Below are 23136 nucleotides of genomic sequence, written 5' to 3'. Positions count from 1 at the left end.
CCTGAGCATTTTGTTGTCTTTCATCTTCATGTTTTTTTCCAGTCGAGAAAAGCACACTTTGCTGGGTAATTTTCTCAGATCTGCTCCCTGGTTTATTAATTCTCTTTTTAACTTTGTTAAATCTCTGTGTAACCCAACTATTGAAGGTTTATTATTATTATTATTATTAATATGTGGGTAGGACGCCTGCGTGTAGAAGTCAGAGGTCAGTGTGCAGAAGTCTTCTTGCCTCCTACCATGTGGGTCCCAGGGATGGAACTAAGGCCACTAGTCTTAGTGACAAGTGCCTTATCCGTTGATGTCACCTCAGTGGCCCTGCATTTTTACTGTCATAGATGGTTTTTCCAAATCAATCTCTCTCGCTCTCTCTCTTTTTCTCTTTTTTCTCAATCACTCTTCCTTTTTCCTTTTGGTTTTTGGTTTTTCAAGATAAAATTTCTCTGTGTAACCCACCCTGGCTATCCTGGAACTACTCTGTAGACCAGGCTGGCCTTGAATTTACAGAGATCCACCTGCTTCTGCCTCCTGAGTGCTGGGATTAAAGGTGTGCGCCATCACTGCGGGGCCTCACTCTTGCCCTTCCCAAAGACTCGGAGTGCTTTATGACTTTGCCTCTCGTACTTGCTCAGGGGCCCTTCTGATTTCTGTAGCATTATTTTGTGCTGCCAAAACAAGCATTGGTTGCCAGCTTTCCTTTGCTTGTCTTCTATTCTCATGGTTTATTCTTCCTTTTGGACTTTAATTATTTGAAACTTCGTCTTTGATTTGCGTGTGCTCATGTGCCGGTGCACAAACGTACAAGGGTGTGCATGCCACACGTGCGTGTGTGTGTGTTTGTGTGCATGTGCGCGCGCACACCCGCGCACATGCATAAAGGCCAGAGGAGAGCCTTGGAAAGTCTTTAATGGGCGCAGAGCCTCGGGATCCGCTTGTCCTGGTTCCCCAGCGCTGGGATTACTAGCATACCTGCTGGGTCTCTGTGCTCGAGGACTCATTCTTGCAGGTGCTTTTCCTGTTGAATAGTTCCTTACACTCCTTCCCTGCTGTCCTTTTCCTAGAGAGGGTTTTACCCTGTACCTCAGGCTAGCTTTTTATTCATGATGATCCTCCTGCCTCAGCTTGCTGAGTTCTGGAATTAGAGGTGTAGGTGACCACACCTGGCTGAAGCCTCTTACTTAGGTCTTTTCTGAGCACTCCATTATCATGAGTTCCTTTTCCTTCCAGCTGCTATTATCCTATTATTTGTTGAATTTTCCAAGTCCTGTTTGTGATGGATTGTGTTTTTATGTATTTTGTATTTTACTTGTAAACATCTTCAGTCGAGCCTCCTTTGTGGGACCCCTTGCTGTGTGTCTTAGAGTTTCTGCTGCGATAAATTCCATGCCCAAAAGCAACTCGGGGAGGAAGGGTTCACTTCAGCTCGGGCTCCACGTCACAGACCGTCATGGAAGGAAGTTAGGGCAGGAATCCGGAGACGGGAATTGACGTCGAAGTCGTGGAGGGGTACTGCTTCCTGGCTCGCTCCCGTGCCTTGCCCAGCCCGCTTTCTTACACGTCCTGGACACCCAGCCCAGGGTGGCAAAGCTCACAGTGAGCTGGCCGCATTAGCTGTCAATTAAGAAAATGCACTGCGGTCTGGGAGCAGCATTTTCTGACTTGACTCCCAAAATGACTCTAGCTTGTGTCAGTTTGACATGAAACAGCCAGCACCATTGACCTCTTGTCATCCTGACACACAAACACATGACTGTTCTAGAACCTTTATTTCTCATTTGTCCCCAGGATGGCATGTTAGCGTCACATATAGAGTCACAGGGCTGGTACTAGCCTGGGAGCTCGGCCTCGCACTGCATCTGGAGTGAGTTTTCTTCTTCCACTGTGTGGGTCCTGGGGATTAACTCAGGTTGGCAGGTTTGGCAGCAAGCACCTGCACCCACTAAGCCGTCTTGCCAGTCCAGGGGCACTTTCTTTCAGACACAAGGCCTCACTATGTAGCCAGTCTCATGACTCCTCCCTCATGGTCTTGACTGCTGGGCTTAGGCAAACAGCACCATGCTCGGCTCGGAAACCATTTTTATTGTATTTGTTTAAAGATCTTCAGGCCGTGCAGGTAGTGTGAGTCCAGCCTCATGTTGGAAACTGTCTCCGTCTCCATTCAGATCTTCATTCCCACTTTGTACTAATGGCTGTTCTATTTCTTCTGATCTCTATTTCCCTTGGAGGGCTCTATCTTTTTGTGATTTGTTTAGACAGAGTCCTGCTCTGTAGCCTTGCCTGTCCTGAAACATGCTACGTAGACCATACTGGCTGAGAACACGGGTCCACCTGCTCTGCCTTCCAAGTTCTGGGACTAAAGAAGTGTACCACCACGCTCAGTGGATCCCATCTTTATATGCTGGGTCTCAGTTCCACCTCCCCAAATCACCAAACTAACCCGCTTTGCAGGGCAACTGGAAAGGTCCAGCCTCAATTCTGAGCGTGGTTTCTAGTTTCCCTCTGTAATTTCTGGTTCCTGGAGCTCTTCCTTGCGGCTCAGCATCTAATGAAAACGCTCCTGCCGTGTAGCCAGTATTTCAGAGTAGAGCTTTTGCCCGCTGTCCTTGCTGTCCTGCTTGTGCCTCTGCCCACACAGTGCCTGGCAGATGAGGGCATTCGGTGCATAGCTAAGTGATTTAGGGGCACTGGGGAGAGCCAGAAGTGGGCACTCCCCTGTCATTCTCATGAGACAGCCAAGAGAGCTGGTATCCCGAATACTTCACCATCCAATAAAGGACTTCAGTTTCCTATTTTTCCCTCTTAACCTTTAAGACTTCAGTGTTTTTCTAAGGATCTGAAGATGACGTTGGCATCAGGCAGTTGCTCCCAGGGTTTTCCAGCCCCATAAACTGGCAAATTAAAACCATGCCTGAAGAACCTTTACTGCCCAGTGGCACTGAGAAAGTTCTCATGTTGATTAAATTGACCTTTCCCGTGGCTCAGCTAAGAATAGCAACTACAAGACGTGGAAACTGTTTAGGACACCATTAGTCCCCCAGCTTATGTCGCCACTGAAGAAATGAGATAATTTTTTGCTTATGTGCAGAAGATGTCACAGTTCAGCCGTTTCTCATTGCTAGAGTGTTCTCGCCGGTCCTGTGTTGGTTTCAGCTGCTTTGTCTTTGTGCCTCCTCTGTTTTGTTTGGTGTCTCTTGGAGCTGCTCACACTGAGCCATGCCAGGGCCGTACACATGGAAGAGAGATCGCCAGTTTACCACTGCCGTCCTTAAGGTGAAGGACTCAGCGTAACAGCACTTTCTAAAAATGTGTGTGGGTGCTATGCCTGCATGTGTGTCTGTGCGCCATGTGTGTGCAGTGCCCTTGGAGGCCAGAGGAGACATTGGATCTCCTGGTACTGGAGATACAGATGGTTGTGAGCCGTTATGTGGTGCTGGGAATTGAATCCCTGTCCTCCGGAAGGGCAGCCAGTGCTCTTGACCACAGAGCTGTTTCTCCAGCCCCAAGAACACTTAGGTTTTACAGTTCCTTTTTGATATGCTCTGCCTTTTACTTTACTTTTCTTTTCTATATGGACTTTTTGATGTCTTTCCAGGAAAGGGTAATTGCAGATAAGTTTTTTCTTTTTTCTTTCTCTCCCTCCCTCTCTCCCTCCTTCCTTCCTTCCATTCTTTCTTTCTTTTTCTTTTTGTTATTTTTATTTTATGTGTATAGGTTTTAGCCTGAATGTATGTGTGTACACCATGTGCCTGCAGTATCTGAGGAGGCTGAAAGTAACTTTAAAAATGTCAATCTGTCTGTCTTCTCCCTGGGTTGTTAGGCCCTGGCTCACCTAACCTCCCTACTTCTCCAGCCATCTCCTGGCCAAAGAAGTTTGCTGAGAGCATTTTTATCCTGGAACATTCTTCTTGGGCCTTTAGAAAGTAGTTACACACTTTCTAATCATCCTTTCCATCCCAAGTGAAGCTTACCTCCCTCCCAGAAGCCATCTAGACTGCTTGATTGGCTCGGTCGCTGTTACACCTGTGGTGATTCCATCACCTTTAAAGATCCTCCTACAGTGGGAGGCCTTGTTCACTTGCCGTGTGTCCCCCACCCCAGCTCAAGGATGTCAGTAAAGGAGTAAAGGCTGCAGAAGGGGGGGACGGTGGCTTGCACACTTTGCAGAAAGGAAGGGGCGGGGCTTGCACACTTCCATCCCTGGCTGGGGTGAGCTCCTATTCTTCCACTCCTTATTGTGTCAGAGCCTGGCAATTTGAGCTCAGAAGGGAGGAGCTTAGGCATGTCCCCCTTCTCACAGCTTGGTGTAGGTGAGGCACACTGTTCCCAAGTCTATGAGAGCTGGGCCTTTGTCATTTCCCTCAAAAGCGAATCCTTGATACTTGTTTGACTCGAGATTTCATCTCAGCAGCTAAGGATTGGAGAGTCGCAGAAGAGGCCCAGCCTCCACAGGGAGGCCGGGTGGTGGAAAGCTCTGGTCTGGAGTCAGGCGAGCTTGATGGGGTCCCTTCCTTGCGTTGTGGCTTTGGGCCCTCAGCTCCCCGTCTCTGCTTACTTCGTAGTTCCTTTGAAGTCTCAATAAAGGACCCCGTGGAAAGCCTTTAGAGCAGCGCTGGCTCCTAACAGTGCTTGCCCCGCAGTTCTCATTCCCCTCAGCCTGCCCTGCCTTTGTGGGGAGAGATCACGTGACCGCTGGCTCATCGTAGCAAGTGATGTCCTGGGAAGGGAGAGGGACAAGGTTCCAAGTCTCAGGAAAATCACAGTCCATACCACTCAGGCCTGGGCCGGGACAGCATGAGTGTCCTGTGCTTGAAGAGGCCTGGGGGAAGCGTGGCGAGTCATGGGGAGGGCTGGGAATTTTAGACCATCCTATTGTATGCTCTCTAGTTTCTCGTGTGTGTGACGAGCCCCATAGACTGCAGCAGCCTGTTCTGTTTTTGCTGATGCTGGGGAGGACAAAGTGCTGTTTGGATGGTCCTCCATGCCCAGCAGTAACCAGGGCTCACGGAACAATGCTGATAGCCGCCTGGGGAAACCAGCCTTCCTAGGCTGCGTATTAAATAAACCCCGTGCAGGAATGGGGCTTTGGTCTCAGACCCAACTCACTCTTAACTACTTAAACTCTGACCTACAAGCGGTCTTTGAGCCCCCCTCTCATTGGTGATCTCTGGCTGGGCTGCTGTTTATGGAGGGGCTTGAGTGGGAGGAGCCATGGAGTTTATGAACTTTTTTTTTTTGGTTTTTCGAAACAGGGTCTCTCTGTAGCTTTGAAGCCTGTCCTGGAACTAGCTCTTGTAGACCAGGCTGGCCTCGAACTCACAGAGATCCACCTGCCTCTGCCTCCAGAGTGCTGGGATTAAAGGCGTGCACCACTACCGCCCGCCCCGAGTTTATGAACTCTTACATTGACTTGTGGATGCCGTGTCAGAGGTGGGATAAGGCAAGGGGTTTGAAGAAACCAGACAGAGCCTGCACTTAGCATGCACGAGACCTTGAGTTCCATTCCCAGCACCCAAACCAACCAAACAAACCAAAAAGCCGTAAGATTAAAGATGTTACAGGTCACGTTAACTGTAGGGCCATCATGTCGCTCACCCAAAGTCTTGTTCCTCTGAAGTGGCAGGACTGAGGTGGAACCCAAGCTTGCCAGGTTCTTTTCCTACTGCAGGGCTGACTGGCAGAGCCCACTTCTCATCCCTGTAACCCTCCTTGGTCCTCCTTCATCCTCCTTTGTATCTTGCATGCTAACAGCCTCTGAGCTCACACCCTGTCTTCACTGCCTGCCTCCTTTGCCTTTTCATTCCGCAGAGGGGCAGTTCCCTAGAACAAGACTGGTGCAGAGTGCAGGGGTGTCCTGCCTTTGGGGATGAAGGACAGTTGCGGAGCAGGCACGGGTCGGGCTAGGCAGTTGACTTAAAGCGAGTTTGAGGAACTGGGTTAAGGGGTGCTAGGACAGCTAGCTCTGCACTGGAGCCCAGCAGCAAGGCAGAGTGGAGGGAGTTCTGTTTCTAACAGGAGTGTGGAGGAGCCAAGAGCAGAGCCGACACCAGTAGGTCTTGAGGGCGTTACTTGTTTAGATTTCCAGTGTGTTTGTCACACGGGTCATGTCGCCGCCTGTGCCTCATCTGGGGGGTTTTCCCCAGGCAGAAGGCTCTCTGGATGTATTTGCCGGGGGAGAGGAAGCATGCCCTGTTTTAAAGCTACATGAATACTTTTTTTTATGTGTGTGTAAATGTTTTATTTATTTTTTATTGAAAAAAAATTTCTGCCTCCTCCCAGCCTCCCATTTCCCTCCCCCTCCTCCCACTCCTCTCCCCCTCCCCCCACTCCTTTCCCCCTCCCTCTCCAGTCCGAAGAGCAGTCAGGGTTCCCAGCACTGTGGAAAGTCCAAGGTCCTCCCCCCTCCATCTAGGTCTAGGAAGGTGAGCATCCAAACTGGCTAGGCTCCCACAAAGCCAGAACATGAAGTAGGATCAAAACCCAGTGCCATTGTCCTTGGCTTCTCATCAGCCCTCATTGTCCACCGTGTTCAGAGAGTCCGGTTTTATCCCATGCTTTTTCAGTTCCAGTCCAGCTGGCCTTGGTGAGCTCCCAGTAGATCAGTCCCTCTGTTTCAGTGGGTGGGTGCACCCTCCGGTCCTGACTTCCTTGCTCATGTTCTCCCTCCTTCTGCTCCTCATTGGGACCTTGGGAGCTCATTCCGGTGCTCCAATGTGGGTCTCTGTCTCTATCTCCATCCATCGCCAGATGAAGGTTCTATGGTGATATGCAAGATATTCATCAGTATGGCTATAGGATAGGGCCATTTCAGGTTCCCTATCCTCAGCTGCCCAAGGAACTAACCGGGGACATCCCCCTGGGCACCTGGGAGCCCCTCTAGGTTCAAGTCTCTTGCCAACCCTAAGCTGGCTCCCTTAATAAAGATATATGCTTCCCTGCTCCCATATCCATCCTTCCTTTATCCCTACCATCCCAATTCCCCAAGTTCCTCCCATCCTCCCCTTCTCACTTTTCTCTCCCCATCTCCCCTTACCCCTATCCCACCCCACCCCCAAGATCCCAATTTTTTGCCCGGCAATCTTGTCTACTTCCCGTTTCCAGGAGGATAACTATATGTTTTTCTTTGGGTTCACCCTCTCGTTTAGTTAAAGCTACATGAATACTTTAAACTTGCTTTTCAAGCCAGTGTCAAAAGAACGGCATTGGCAGGACTTGGTGAACTCGGAGAGACTTGATACCCTCATTAAAGTAGTGGTTTGCTCTGAAGCCAGAGTGGCTGGGTTCTGGGAACATAGCAAGTGCAACTCTGCTGTCTCCACATGCACCATGCCTCTGAGAGGCCTCCAATCAGACAGCCGCTTGCTTGATAGCATCCTGCTTTCTCTGGGCTCGGGACGCGAGAATAAAGAACTCGGCAAAGCTGTGAGACTCGCTGCAGCCTTTACTGCCCTTTTGTGGCTTCCTTTGGAGCTTGTTCATCCTGAGATGTAAGAGTTCTTTCTTAAAATTAGTGTTGTCTTCTCTTCTTGTGTGCGTGTGGGTATGTACACTTTTTCTGTGCATGTGTACGCACAGGTCACAGCACACAGACAGACGTCAGAGAACAACTTCCGTGAGTTGGCGCTCTCCTCCCATTGTGGGTTTAGAGGATCAAACTCAGACTCAGTTTACCCATTGGGTTGTCGCGCCCACCTCGGCCAGCAAGGATGACGCGACCACACCGGAGCTCTTCTCACTGCAGTTTTATTCAGGACCTTTTGACAATTGTAAAATCTCTCTCTCTCTCTCTCTCTCCGGGCAAACCTCTCCCAGCCCTTAAGTAGGCCTGGGCCGCCAACCTCAGATTGCCAGGTGGGCACTGCCCATAGGTTCACGCATATGCAAGCAGCTGACAGTCATTGCGTGATAATAGCATAAGTCAGGCTTTAGCCATAGGAGTTGATCACAGAGAGCACTCGCTTTCGGGATCGCGGAGTGCGGGAGCCAGCACCATCATGTGCGACTCCACACAGCTCTCTACATTGCCATCAGGTGTGGCTTCACGCAGCTCGCTACAGTTCCCCCTTTTTGTTTTGTAAAGCAACAGGCAAGAGTAGAGGTCTGATCTCTGTTAAAAATGGAACATGTGCTAGTGTCCGTCCAGGTGTCATTCACCCAGAGAACACTAGACCTGTCCGGTGTCTTTTTACAGAAGTGGGAGTTAGACACCAACCCACATGCAATCAGACTTGCTCTTCTTGAGGTCGACTTCTCTGACCTCAAGTGCAGTGCGCAAGCCTCGCATCCTGTGCTCAAATATAGATAACCAAGCTTGAGGGGACTGTCCTGCTTCAATGGCCGTGAAGGCCTGAATGATCATAACTGCGTTGCAATGCTGTGAAACCCTTATGTGACAAATAGGCATACCAGGGAGGCAAACACCATTAAGCCTGTTAGGGCTCCTATTCCCGCCCACTCCTTCAGATGATCCAGGAGGATAGTCCTTCTGCCAGGCTAGTATCCATGCGTGTGGAATTTGCGGTCGCAATCGTCATCCGCAGCTTTTCCAGTTGTTTTTGAATTCACCAGACCAATTACCTAAAAGATATCTAGACAATTCTTTAGACAGATTAGCTGCATGGGTTAATGTTTCATACTGAATGCTGGTCACACACAGCCCTGGATGGATAGAAATGTCTGACAGACTAGGGTATGGACTTGCCTCTCTTAACATACCCCAGCTGCCATACCCCCGTGGCACATTCATTCTTGTCAGCTGAGTGCATGGAAGACACCTTCTCCTCGTGCACCTCTTTGGCTTCCCTAGCAGCTCAGCTGATCCTGCTTCTGCTAAATGACCATATGCTGTATTCTCATGGGTTGTCTGATCTTACACAGGATTTAAAGATAAATGCCCATGACAACAGGTGTTGAGATTGCCAGCAGTAGGGTTCCCAATCACCACTAGACCCAACCTCCCATTTGGGCTACGGTATTCTACCAACCCTTTGGCTAAAACAGTACACACAGGTACCTGTTCCTACAATAGGGCAGTCTCTTGATTTAAATTCGCTCTGTCGCAGACTCTTCAGCAGCGTGCAGAGCCTAAAACTGCCATTACCTTTTCCTTGCCCTGCAGCTACGCTGCGTTCTCGGGCAGCCCTGTGGGGTCTGTGCTCCAGCTTGTCTCAGCTCTAGCACTTGTTGCGTTTGCTGATACTCTTAGCACTGCTGTGGCATCCGCCAGGCTAGGCACCGACTGCTGAGGCAATGTGCCTTCCACCACAGCCACCTAGCAAAACTCTGCTCCAGCTCTGCTCCAGCTGCCTTTCTGCCCCAGCTGCATTGGTTCTGGGTCCAGACTGGTGCACGGAGTGGAGCGGAACTCAGGAAAGCAGGCTTGCTGCTCTGCAACCATTGAAGGGTCCCCACTTACACGTTTTAGGGAATTTGGGCGTTGTCAATCTGTCTGGCTACTTCCTGCTGAGCAGGGACGTTGCATTTTTACTGCCATTTTCAGCCTCGTTTGGACGCAGGTCACGGCAGCGACTGGGGAGAGGCAGAGACTCTACCTCCCCACCGAGCTGGAAGGTGGAGGCGTGGCAGCGCAGAACAGCCCTGGTTGTGCTGCACTTCTATGTGGGAGTGGCCTAGCGTTCTGGCCTTGTTGGTCCTCAAGGCAGGTCCTGGGTGTTTGCAGCTTCGCAGACCCTCAGCGCTGCTTGGCCTTGGAGCCGCAGCTGCTCACACTCCACTGCAAACTCAGGAGGTCTCGGTAATTCAAACCACATGAATCTAACTCCCTTCCTTAGCGTACCTTGCTCAGTGGCAAAATTCAGATCTCTACCAAGCTTGTCCCAGGATGACACATTAAGATTGCCAGAGACGGCAAACCAAGGAGCAATTATGTCACATTCTGTCAAAAACTTTTCCAATGCGCTCCTTAACAGCTCGTTAAGAGCCAGAAAAATCAGGTGTGATGTTGAAGCGCCCATTCTAAAATCCCATTCTTTCTTTTATTTTCATTTTAAACCGTCCACTTTGGTCGTGGCTCTCACTTTGATCCGTCTGCTATAGTCGCAGCCCTATTACCCCCACTCTCCCTTCTACTGGCGAGAGCGGAAAACCCGCTTTTTTCGCGGATCCCCAGTCTTTACCTGAGGATTATCCGGTGCACCCCCTGACTGCAGCAAGTTCTGGGCTCCACGGAGAGAGGTTTGGAGGATCCCCGTACGCGGCACCACTTGTCCCCGCACGGGCCACCAACTGTCGCGGCCCCCCTCGTCCAGCAAGGATGACGCGACCACCGGAGCTCTTCTCACTGCAGTTTTATTCAGGACCTTTTGACAATTGTAAAATCTCTCTCTCCTCCCTCTCTCCTCTCTCTCCTCTCTTAAGTAGGCCTGGGCCGCCAACCTCAGATTGCCAGGTGGGCACTGCCCATAGGTTCACGCATATGCAAGCAGCTGACAGTCATTGCGTGATAATAGCATAAGTCAGGCTTTAGCCATAGGAGTTGATCACAGAGAGCACTTGCTTTCGGGATCGCGGAGTGCGGGAGCCAGCACCATCATGTGCGACTCCACACAGCTCTCTACATTGCCATCAGGTGTGGCTTCACACAGCTCGCTACATTGGGTCATCTTGCTGACCTGGGTAGAAGACTTTAAAGAACTGTAGGAGCCCTGAGGGTGTGTGGAAGAGGTGTGCCCTGCGGAAGGATCTGGTACACACTTGTGCCTGTTCTCCTGTCTCCTCCTGTAGCTGCTTGGCCTTAGATGCTTACCAGAATGCTTTGTTTATGCTTGAAGCCAACATAGTAAGGCTAGCGCGGGCCATGTGACTTGAGTTTCCCCTGGCAGCTGTCTGCCGGGATGGACGCCAGTGGGCAGGGGCAGTAGATGCAAATGTTACCCGTCGGGTTGCGTTTCTTTGCTTGAGCAGGGTTTTTCTTCATAACTTTGAGCTTGTTAAAGTTAGGAACAATGTTTTCTTTATCTCTGTGTTCCACTTACCCAAGATGGTGCTTGGAAAGACTGATGGTAGTAAATGAGACACTGAAAGCCAGGTATGGCAAATGGCTGGTCGACGTTTCATCATACATGTGTGAAGTTGCTCAAAATACTTCTTAGCGGAGGTTAAGATTGGTTAGTATGTTACTTCATTCGTGTGTGTGTGTGTTTGTGAGGTGTGTGTGCACCAGTTAGGGTGTCTGTGCACGTGTGTGCATGGGAAGGCTAGAGGCTACATTTACTGTCTTTCTCAGTTACTCTCCACTTCATTTTTTTAATATATAATTTATTTTATGCTCACTGGTGTTTTGCCTGCATGTATGTCTGTGTGAGGGCATCAGAAGCCCTGGAACTGGAGTTACAGACAGCTGTGAGCTGCCATGTCGGTGCCGGGAATTGAACCCAGGTCCTCTGGAAGAACAAGCCAGTGCCCCTAGCCACTCCTCCACTTCAGTTTTTGAATGATGGTCTCTCACTGCACATGGTATTTACCAAATCAGCGAGGCTGGTTAGCTGGCAAGCCCCAGGCATCTTCCTGTCTCCATCAGGTCCTTTGCGTTGCGGTAGGCTCCCCGTCTTGCACCTACCCCTACCGTGTTGCTGGAATTGCAGAAGCACACTACCATGCCCAGATTTTTATGTGGGTCCTAGGGATCCAAACTTAGTTCCTAACGCTTACACAGCTGGCACACTGCCAGCTGAGCTATCTCCAGCCTCTGCCTCCTCTTTGACACAGATGCTGTATCCTAGGATGGACTCCGCTCACTGTGAAGCCGTCCTCCTGCCTCAGCCTCCAGAAGTTTAGGCTTACACATGTAGCCACCATGCCTGGTTGGCATTTCATAGCTTTAGTGGGAAATAGATTTTAAAAACGTTCACTCCCATCCTCGTCACCCAATGCTATGAATAGAATTTGGCAAAGTGCTACGTGGTTGCTCTGCAATGCCCTTTATGTAACTGCTCTGATGAGGGACCACGTGGAGCGTGGATCAAGTCAGGGCTTTCAGGACATCATCCAATAAGTAAAAATGCTCTAGGAAATTGAAGTTTCCGGGCCTCCTGAATAGGTTTGCCACATTTTTTTTTTTTTTTGAGTAAAGACTCAGAGGAAATGATTTTGTGGTTTTGTTTTGTGTATCTGTTTATTCGGGGTTTGTTTTTGGGTTTGTTTGTGGTAGGGTCATGTGTAGCCCAGGGTGACCTTAACTGCTGACTTCCTACCCCTGCCCCCTAAGTCCTGGGACTACAGGTGTACAATATCTTGTTGGGTTTTGTTTTGTTTTTTGAGACAGAGTTTCTCTGTGTTATAGCCCTAGCTTTCTTTGAACTAGCTCTAGTTGGAACTGGAACAGGCTAGCCTTGAACTCACAGAGATCCACCTGCTTCAGCGTCCCAAGCGCTGGGATTAAAGGCGTGCACCACCACCATCCAGTCCATCGTGTTGTTTTGACTTCAGCACAGTGGCTATGACTTAATCTACTGTTATTTCAGCCAGCAATTGCAGTCACCAGCCTGCGTTTCTGGCAGCAGCTTAGCGGGTCAGGCAGCAACCTGGTGGGAATTCTGTTCCCATAGGCACTGGCTCTATCGCTGCTGCTAAGGTAGCTTTAACTAAATCTCTCTTATTCTCTTTATAAATAAGACTTGAGATTCAAAGGCTGGGGTGAAAACCTGCTAGCTCAGAGAGGCTGAGTAGCAGCTAGCTGGCTAGCTTTCTCTCCTTGCTGGCGTCATCTGCCAAAGAGAACATCCTTCGGCTCTGCCAAACAAAAGCAGCACCACTCCAAATTCCTCCCGGCTACTTCTGGTGATTCTATCCAGTCTTCTGGATGCCCGCTGATGCTCTGTGATTGCTTTCTGTCAATTAGTTGCTGATGTAGCCTCCTGACCCAAGATTAATTTTATTAATGCAAGTGCTAACTTGGGGTTCACAGTGTGACCGAATATCTCCCAACACCATCACCTGCTGTTTATGCAGTGATGGATTTGAACACATGGTTTCATGCATTCTAGGCAAGTATTCTGCCAACTGTGCTACATCCCCAGCCCATGTTTGCTTCCAAACCATCTTCTGAATCTTATTGTTAGCAGTCTGGGAGGGAGTTTGGAAGGGACATTGGAATGACTGACTGGATGGTAATTCTAGCGTCCTGTTTGTATTCAGTATTCCGGAAAGTTTTACAGAAAGTGATTTCATTTACTGGTCATCACAGGGGGATCGTTACCTTCCTAGCAACTGAGTTTGGCACTAAACATGAACTGTTTTTCCTTGGACATGGAGTATGCCCCCTTATCCCCCTCCCCCATCCTGTCTGAGGGGAGCCTCACTTTTTACCAAGTGGCTTTGTGTTTTATGACCCTTCCCTAATAAATCAACCATTGTTTTTCTAAACTCTGCTGTAGTCAGGTGTTTTTCTTTCTTTTTTTTTTTTCAGTCTTGTTTTCCTAACGGGTGTTCGGGAGACAGACAGACAGACAGATGACCAAGGGGGATGGGGCGGCAGACAGTGGGTACACGCTGTAGTGTAACCTGCTCCATTGCTTCTTGCTTTTGTAGGATAAGGAAGCCTGTGTGGGTACCAACAATCAAAGCTACATCTGTGACACAGGACACTGCTGTGGACGGTCTCAGTGCTGCAACTACTACTATGAACTCTGGTGTAAGTCCTTGCCCAGGGGGTTCTTGGCGTCCCAGGGTCCCGGTTACTGCCTCTGCTCCTTGGGAAACCGCGGGCTGGCCAGCCTTTTCTGATTCTCTTGGGGACAGTGTTGGTGAGTAGCATCTGCTTCCGGGTTGCGGAAGTGATTCCTTTCTAGAGGAGGAGGGCTTGGGTACCCTCTGGGCACCGTGGGCTGATGATGGGAACACAATCTGCCTCTCCGGAGGTCAAGGTTGTCAGACAGGGCTTTTGCCCAACACACTTTGTACCCTGATCGTTTTAGAGCTCAAATGAGACAGTGCTGACAGCCAGACAGAGTGGGAGGATGGGAGTCCGCAGGGGAGAGCAGGCTCAGGTGACTGACACAGCCGAGGTTCCCACAGCTGCTTCTCAAAAGAAACAACCGTGGACTGTTTGCCCAGACGATTCTGAGCCCTTACCCCTGCTCCGTAGAAAACCAGACATTGGACTGGCTTGTCAAACCATGCCCTTACTCCCATTGTCCCCTATGGGCCTTTCCCACCCTCTCTCCTCACCCACTCCTCCCAGTCAGTGATATGGTAGGAAAACAGCTAGGACCAGTATTTGATCTGGCAAGGAGATTGGACTCCTGGCTGGGAAGTCTCTCTCCCTGTGAAATGCAATGGTCTCTGAAAGCCAGCATGGGTGGGTCCTCAAATAGGACCTCTTCCTTACCCTTCCCTTTCCAGGACTAAGGCCACCCGATCTACAGAAGTCGAGTGTGGGAAAGGACAGAGCATCGAGATCCCCACCAAGCTCCTGTGTATATAAGCAAGAGGAGGGTACAGAATTGCTGGTTTAGAAGGTGCAAGGCCGAGAAACTGGCTAAACAGTGCCGAGTGCCAAGCAGGTGGACTCGCTGTGTTTAAATGTTTTAAAATGCAGATAACCACAGGGTTCAAATTCTCCCTTCCACCCCTTGTCAAAACAAAAGGCGAAGTCGGGCTGCCAAAAAGCACAGAGCTCCAGCTTGTTTTTCTGGGGCCTGGGCCCAGCCGGCACAGCTTACGGAAAGAAGCGGGGTTGTTCATGGCTCCATCTCAGATTGACAGAGCCTCCTGGGCTGCGAGGGAGAGCAAAGCCCGAGCCAAGAGGTGGGCCAGTGGCAAGGGCTAGGAGAAGCAAGTGGTAGGAAGATTGTCTGGGAAGAGGGGCTTCTGTCTCATTTTGTCCACAGTCATCTGGGGAAGTGGGGAGGCCCAACAGAGAGAGAGAGAGAGGAAGAGAGAGAGAGAGAGCAGCCTCCCTGTACAAGTAGCAAGGCTTCCCAACTCCAGTGTGCGGTGGGGGGGGGGGGAGCGCCAGGATGGAGACCACAGAGTGAGACATTTGGAGGCCTGTGCCCAGTGGTGACTTCTTGGGCCGGAGATGCCTAGTGAGTATTTTTCTGCCCCTCCTATGAGATTCTTAGGTCTTCCTCCTTATTTGGGGCCTAGCTTTTTCAAGAAGTGCACAGGAGGGGGACTGGAGGGTTGGATCAAGCTATAAAGTTCTCAGCAAAACAACACATGCTCTTTTGTTGGTTTTTTGTTTGTTTGTTTTTTTAAGATACATTTTTTCATATATAGTTGGTCTGGAAATTGCTGTGTAATTTCCAGGCTGACCAAGAGCTCTAAATTCTGTTATCTCTTCCTCCCAAGTGCTGAAAAAATTTTCTTCTTGTGGTTGTAACCCGTGTTCCCTCTCACTGCCTTTCAGTTTTGCCAGAAATGCAAAAGTAACTGGCAAGAGGTTTCCTACCTCTTGCCCCCCTTTCTGTGGGAGAGAAAACTGAGCCAGTGATCACTGGCAAGGTCAGACGAGGCACCTCTTCATTTCACAAGAAAGGCCCTGGGGGAGATGCCGTTCCCCACCAGCCTTTTACCTCTGCTGAACTAATTTTGCCTGTGTCCTAAGGACTGACGTACATACAATGTACAGCCCCACAGCCCACGGGCACATGCTGACCTTGAGTTTTGTCCAGCAAGTTTTCGGGTTGCTGTAACCTGAACCAGGCCCTGGGCCCGTGTGAGGTGGAAAGAGATGTTCCTGTTTGACCAGCACATTGCCTGAGACCACAGAAACCGGTTTGTGCTTGGATTCACTCCGCTGCCAGTCATTCCGCAAACCCGTACTCCAGGGGTCTTAGGCTGCGGTGTGTAGCAGAGGCATATTTAAACACAGGCCCTTCGTGTGAGCTAGACCTGAGAGTCTGCAATTCTAGCAGGCTCTAAATTGATGCCATAGCATCTTCTAACTCAGAAGTGGGTGGAGCATACATAATTCTTACTTGGGAAATAACCAAGCCAGGAGGCGATGCTGTGTGGGCTAGCAGCACAGAAGTATGGGGTAAATGCCATGTCTGCTGGCTCCCGTTCAGAAGGAATTTGCTTGGTCCAGACAAGATCTGGGTGGCGTGTGTGGAAAAGGTGGCCTTTGAGTGCTCCTCGAGGGTCGAGAGGGCTTAAACACTACCAGAGACTGCTCTTAACTAAGGCTCACCCACGTCCCGAGCCTGTGGGGCTTGCCTGGGAGAGGTGGGCTATAGGAAACTGGTATAGATAGTGTTATAGTAAGGTCGTCTGCCCCTGTGAGGTACTCAGGCTGTCTGCTCGCCTTGGGGCTGGAGGCGTTCAGGAATCACTCTGTTGTTAGTAGCCGAGAAGTGGTTACCATTCTCCGTCTCAGGTTGTCTAAGGGCTGAGCTGGAAGTAGGAGGGGCACAGATCACAGAGTCCCAGAGAGCTTCTCCCAGAGAGCTTCTCTGCGGCTTAATGGCCCTGAAACAGGCGGAGCAAGGAGACTCCAGAAATCCAGGAGTACACTCAAAAAACAAACAAATAAACAAACCTAACAAATAAAAACCATGAAGCAGGGTTCCAGGTTCTAGTCTGAGGCCCCTGGCCATTCTCCAGACCACATTTCCCAGAGAAAAGTCAGTGTTGGACTTTCTGTCCCTGAGGTGATTTGGAGGAATTTTACTCAAGTCATTTCTCAGGACGACATGAAAGAGCCCGTTAGCAACCCACTTAATGCTAACGGGCTAATACCCACTCACTGCGTTATTTTAGTTAATGTGTGAGGAGCTGTCCACATTTGTGAGGCACTATGAGATTGATGTTCCAACACACGCACAAGTACAAGTTAATTTCATTTCTTTTTAGTTTATCTTCAAAGGACAGTTGAGCTGATATCAAGGCCACTTTACGGCACTTAGCTCTAGAGCACATTGGCTACCAGGGAGTTACTCTCCAAGCCCCTGTTGAAGCACAACTCCCTGGTAACCCAGTGCCCTGGACACGGGCAGGATGGTCAGAGCACAACAGCTCCTATCAGCGGACACAGCACCTTGTTCACAGCAGGGGCTCAGTCAATAGGAGTGGCCTGATTTTTCCACAGAATTTTGCCAAGAACAGAACCTCGAAGCAGACTTTGGACTTGATCCTAACCCATGTTTTTTATGGAATGGTTTTCAGGGTGGGGTCAAAGAGGATTTCAAGGAAATCCTTGCCATCTGTGATTAGCCTGTAACAGCAACAGTTATAATAAGCCAGAGATTGCACGATACACAGGCATGGCTTGGAGTAGTTCATATGTGTTCTCCCGGGCCTTAAAATGATCAGAGTTGTTAGAGATCATTGTTCTCTCATTTTAAGGCAAGGGGAATAGACACAAAGCCCCCAGGGTCACAGGTCTTTGAGAACTGGGATTTGAACCTGTGTAGCTGTGGTCACCCCTATAGGACAGTTGTCTTACAATTCAGATGACAGTATAGTTCTGGAATCTTCATTTCCCAAATTCAGAGTTTTCGAGCAGCGTCAGGGCAGGAGTTCCCAGTGAGAACAGTCAGAGCCAAGGGAGTCTCCCCTGTCCTGTGAGAGGAAGGGGCTAAGTATGTTGTGGCTCCCTGGTGGGGAATTTCCTGTCAGTTGAGGACTGACCTTTTCCCAAGTCTGTCATGAACTCTGGGGCACGTGACTCAGCTCCTACGTGGGACTGGGATTGTTTTTACAAACATGGTTTCCATTTAGCTTAGCCTGACACATGCTGCACACAGCAAGGCCATGATGTGGGGAGGCTGGCGTGTGTTTGGGGACATAGGGTAGAGAGTGTCTTTTTTGTTTAGTTTTGTACTCTTGTATGAGTTTGATTGATTCAGTTTCTCAAAAATTTCTTCCTGCTAGGCGTGGTAGCACACACCTGTAATCCTAGCACTCGGGAAACAGGATTGCCCTAAGTTTGAGGCTGCATCCTGCCTCAAAAACAAAACCAGTAAAACCCACCTTCTCGTATTTCTGAAACCTAGCTAAATTTTAAAATTAGTCCCTTGGTACTAATCGAATACCCCATCACTGCTTAAAGTCAGTTTCACGTGACCAGCGTGATTCCCAGAACAGTTCAGTCTACGCGGGCCCGTGTCAGGATGTCCTGTCTGCTGTTCTCTGTCTCGAGGTTGACAGCCAGTGTGCCGCAGGGCCTCTTCTGCCCCTTGTGTTTGCCCTTGTCTCCAGCCACACGGTTCTCCTGTGCTCTCATGTCAGATACTCAGATACGGTTTATCCAGTCTGAGACCAAGGTGACATCGCACACCCTTTCCCCTGTGTCAGGTGGGCAGTGCGGGCCAAGGCCGCCAGTGTGGCTTGCTGGTGAGCATGTGCTCCAGCGTGTACGAGGTCCTGAATTCTGTTCCCAGGACCATGAATGAAAGAGAGAGAGAGAGAGAGAGAGAGAGAGAGAGAGAGAGAGAGAGAGAAGGGGAGGGGAGGGGAGGGGAGGGGAGGGGAGGGGAGGGGAGGGGAGGGGAGGAGAAAGTAGGCATATGGAGTTTCACTGATGGTCACTTACCTTCATTTCCTTCTCCCCTACTTGCCTGTTGGGCTTCCTAATCTTTCCATTTTGTGGGTTTTTGGTTTTTTTTGTTTTTTTTTTTTTTGAGAAAAAAAAAGAAAGCTTTTCCTATGCTACTTCAGTTAAGAGGGCCTCTGCATTGTTTTATATCAAGACTCCATTTAAGAATCCTCACAAGGTAGATAAGATGGCTCAGCTGGTAACTGCTGATCCCAGACTGTCATGGTGGAAAGAGAGAACCAGTTCTACCCAGTTGACCTCTGACCTTGATCCATGTGCACAGAATAAACAAAAATGTAACACATCCTTTTAAATGATTCCTGATAAATACTTCAGTCTTGAGTAGGCACACTGTGGCAGTCAGGGTAGGCTAGGTTTCCTGGAACACAGGTCCAAAATCCTAGTGATCAAAACTGACAGGCTTCTTTGTCATTCTTACTGTGTGTCCACTGAAGGGGAAATGGGGCTTTGTTCACGCTGGAGTGCGTCTCACAGCCTAGAGCCAGACACGACTGTCTGGAGTGCTGATGGAAAGCCGGCGGGCGGGAGGTGTCACACAAGAAACATTCTAGTCTCCCAATGGCATGCCACTCATGATTTCTGCTGTGGGTGGAACTAGTCCCATATTCCCCCCACACACATAGAGGCGGGAAGTTCAGCCTTACCTGTGCACCCAAAGGCAGAGAATCAGGAATCTTCGGTGAACATGAAAGCGGGGGTATGGGATTTCTCTTGTTTGCTGAGATGGCCCACGTTAACTCTGAACTGAGATCGACCTTCACACTGGAGTGCGGGTTACAGCAAGTGTCACTATGCCCGGCTGAGATTTTCTTTACTTAACAGCTGAATTTAAAGCAAAAGTCACAGAAGCTGAGAATAATGCCTTGGATCACGTATATAGTATAGAAAATGTAGAAGACGGGGAAATACTGGGAAAACGACCCAAGTAAAAATAACATTAGTTACTGATTTTAAAGTCGAGCTGTGGGGTGGGGGTAGGAATAGGGACCAGAGGGCTTGGTGGGAGGATGCTCACTTAGCATTCAGTCCCGGGGGAGGAAAGGCGTCCTAGAGCAGCGGTTATCAGCCCGCTGGTCTCAGGAACCGAGAACACTGCTCAGTAGCAAAGCACAGTCACGAAGCAGCAACAAAAATAATTGGTGGTCCCCACAACACGAGGAACTGTTCGAAGGGTTGCAGCATTAGGAAGGTTGAGAAGCACTGGCCCAGAGATAGTTCGGTCAGCTGTGGCGAGCACTTGCTGCTCTCGCTGAACCCCCAGCTCCAGTGGGTGCAGTGCCCCCTTCTGGGCCAGAGAGATGGCTCAAGGGGTAAAGACGCGCTGGCCTCCAAGGCCGACAGCCTAGGACTGACACTCCATAGTTGCTCTCCACAAGCTACACACACACACACACACATGCATGCATGTTTGTACTTTCCTGAAAAGAAAAACAATACACTGTATTGTGTGTCAGATATGCTGTGTACAGAGTACGCTCTGGACACTTGTGATCTCAGCCCTCGGAGTAAGGAAGGTATTGATGCCAGCTTGGCCTGTATAGTGAGGGCCTGTCTTAAACAAATAAGCCCCCTTCCCCGGGGGCTGGAGAGATGGCTCAGCAGTTAAGAGGTCCTGAGTTCAGTTCCCAGCAACCACATGGTGGCTCACAGCCATCTGTAATGAGATCTGGTGCCCTCTTCTGGGTGCAGGTACACATGCAGGCAGAATATATGTAATAAATAAATAATCTTTTTTAAAAAGCCCCCAAATATGGCTTATTAAATACAATTAAACTCTATGGCAACTTGCCATATTAGGCTGTTAGCACACTTCATATTTTAAGTTAAATTAATTACGTTTATTGCCATTCTATGGCTTCATTGACCTTACTAACATTAAAATAATGAGAACAAAAAAGTCATATAGAAAGCATTGGGATCAGCCAGGAGTGGTGGCACACACCTGTCTGTTTTCTAGCCCTTGGGAGGTAGGGATGGGAAGATCAGGACTTCAAGGCCAGTCTCAGCTGTACAGTAAGCTTAAGGCCAGCCTATACCATGTGAGACCCTGTCTCTAAAGGGGAGGTTACTTTATGGTGTTAATAAACGCTCATAAAGTACCCCCTGATCTCTGCACTGGAAGTTACCCCCAGACCTTGCACGCACATAAATTATTCTCTGACCTCTGCACACACCTAGGTTATCCTCTGACCTTTACACACATATACACGGCATCTACACTGATACATTATACACACATAGGGTAATTTAAAAGATGTTTCACAATCTCATGCGTGTACATACGCGTTTTTGTCAAATCCACCCTACACAGTACTTTTTAGAAATAAATATATCATTTGAAAAAAACAAAGTCAGCTGGAAGGTGGTGGCCCAGGCCTTTAACCCCAGCACTCAGAAGGCAGAGGCAGGAGGATCTCTCTCTGAGTTTGAGGCCAGCCTGGTCTACAAGGTGAATTCCAGGACAACCAGGACTACTCAGAGAAACCCTCAAAAACAAACAGACAAAGAAAAGAGAAAGAAAAAAAAAGCTTAAATTTCTCATAATGCTCTCTCGCTATTTGGGGCTGGAGAGATGGAGGGCTTAGTGATTAAGGGCACTTGCTGCTCTTGTGGAGGAGACCTAGGTTCAGGTCCCACCATCTGCCTGGATTCTCACAACGTCTGTAACTCCATTTCCAGGAGAGCCAACTCCCTCCTGACCACCAAGGGCACCAGGCAAGCAAGCACTCACACATACACATTTTTATTTATTTATTTTATATCTTTATTTATTCATTTATTTATTTTTGATTTTCTAAGACAAGATTTCTCTATATAACAGTCCTGGCTGTCCTGGAACTCACTCTGTAGACCAAGTTGGCTCCGAACTCACAGGGGTCCACCTGCCTCTGCCTCCCAAGTGCTGGGATTAAAGGCGTGCACCACCACCCAGCTATATACATTTTAAAGAGGTCGTTATTCTTGTGTTTTTCCTTCCAATCTTTCTCCCATATATGTCTGTATATATTTAAGCAAAAGTGGACCATTAATTTTTTTTAAAGCGTTGAAAAGACTTTTCTGTTCAGAATTGAGGAGGTGTTCTCATATACTGGGGTCTCCTGAGGCAGTGGGAAATGAGAGGGTTATGGTCATCTACTCCACACACCCTGGAGTGGAGGTAGAAATGGAGGTGGCCAGTGTTCTCTGCCCTCACAGGTTTAAGGGGTGGTGGTGGGAGGGGGAGTAGTGGGTTGTTGAGGCAGTGGGAGATGGAATTGTACCCAATTATAGATAACACATGAAGCCATTTGCACTCTCCGGGGAAGAGAGGGCCTGAGGCAATTAAAACTTTTCCATCTCTGTTTAGTGATTGTGGTTTACAGAGGCACATGGGAAAAGCCTCAGCTTGTCTCTCATTGGGTGAACCCTAAGATTTCAGGGTTTCTCCTAAACAGCTCTGACTGTCCTGGAACTCTCTTTGTAGACCAGGCTGGCCTTGAACTCACAGAGATCCACCTGCCTCTGCCTCCCAAGTGCTGGGATTAAAAGCGTGGGCCTCTACTGCCCGGCTGTAGAATTCTTATGTGATGGGCTGCTCTGAAATCCCCCGCCATTGCAGGTCTTCTGGGTTGGGACTGAGAAGGGAACTAGGCACCAGAAAGTCTCAAGTATTTGGTCTAGGGTCTCTTATTAGTGTCCACCTCATTTAAAACACATACCCTGTCAGTGTGCTGAAGTGATTGATGGCTTGACCCTCCTCACCTTCCCACTCCCTTCCTTTTGTCCTGAGCATATTTCCCTGTAGCAAAAAGATTTTTAAGGGGGCTGGAGAGATGGCTGAGAGGTTTAGAGCACTGACCTCCTCCAGAGGTCCTGAGTTCAATTCCCACATGTTGGCTCACAACCATCTATAATGAGATCTGGTACCCTCTTCTGGCCTGGAGGGACACTTTCAGGCAGAACACTGTATACATACTCAATAAATAAATCTTTTTTGAATGTGTGGCTTGACATAAAGTGACAGGGTGAGGCCTCCTGTCTGTGCCCAGCTGTGAGGGTACCGTCTAGACCTCGATTGCGAGCAGCCCCATCTCGCCGGTCCTCACTGTGTGTGTGCCTCTCTGTCTTGCTTCCCCAACTCCCAGGGTTCTGGCTAGTGTGGACCGTTGTCATCATCCTGAGCTGCTGCTGCGTCTGCCACCACCGCCGAGCCAAGCACCGCCTTCAGGCCCAGCAGCGGCAACATGAAATCAACCTGATCGCCTACCGGGAAGCCCACAATTACTCAGCGCTGCCATTTTACTTCAGTACGTTCAGCCCAGGTCACCATACCCCGTCCTTGGGGGCTTAGTTGCACAGAGCCTGCCCCCGAATGGTCCATCATGGTTAGGACGCCTGGCCAAGGTTGCCCTCTGTTGGCACATCCAGGGGCTCTCAAGTAGAGAATCACACAGTGGATCAGGCTTTGGTCGTGGTCCCCAAGTCCTCAGGGCCATTCCCAGGCTCACAACAGCTAGATCTCTGATCCTTTAACAGACCACATATATACATATACAAGTATATTATATATACATGTGTGTGTGTGTGTGTATATATATATACATATATATATATGTATATATATATATATATATATATATACT

At 49.2% G+C, this 23136-nt stretch overlaps 1 protein-coding gene across 3 annotated transcripts in view; it reads left to right on the top strand.

The window, feature by feature from the left end:
- Wbp1l (WW domain binding protein 1 like) overlaps window positions 1–23136 on the top strand; it is a 63591-nt gene that overhangs the window by 35223 nt on the left and 5232 nt on the right. For 2 of the 3 annotated variants that reach the window (XM_057777573.1, XM_057777574.1), the window contains exons 2-3: window positions 13543–13645; window positions 22639–22800. In XM_057777573.1, coding sequence (XP_057633556.1) covers window positions 13543–13645; window positions 22639–22800 — 265 coding nt within the window. Of the gene's footprint in view, window positions 1–13542; window positions 13758–22638; window positions 22801–23136 lie in introns of all 3 variants that reach the window. The other variant, XM_057777575.1, reaches the window with a different exon arrangement.

The sequence above is a fragment of the Chionomys nivalis genome, chromosome 8, assembly GCF_950005125.1.
Source record: "Chionomys nivalis chromosome 8, mChiNiv1.1, whole genome shotgun sequence".
NCBI classification, from domain to species: Eukaryota; Metazoa; Chordata; class Mammalia; order Rodentia; family Cricetidae; genus Chionomys; species Chionomys nivalis.
Note: the sequence above shows the minus strand (reverse complement) of the source record. Positions and strands in the feature narration are given on the sequence as shown.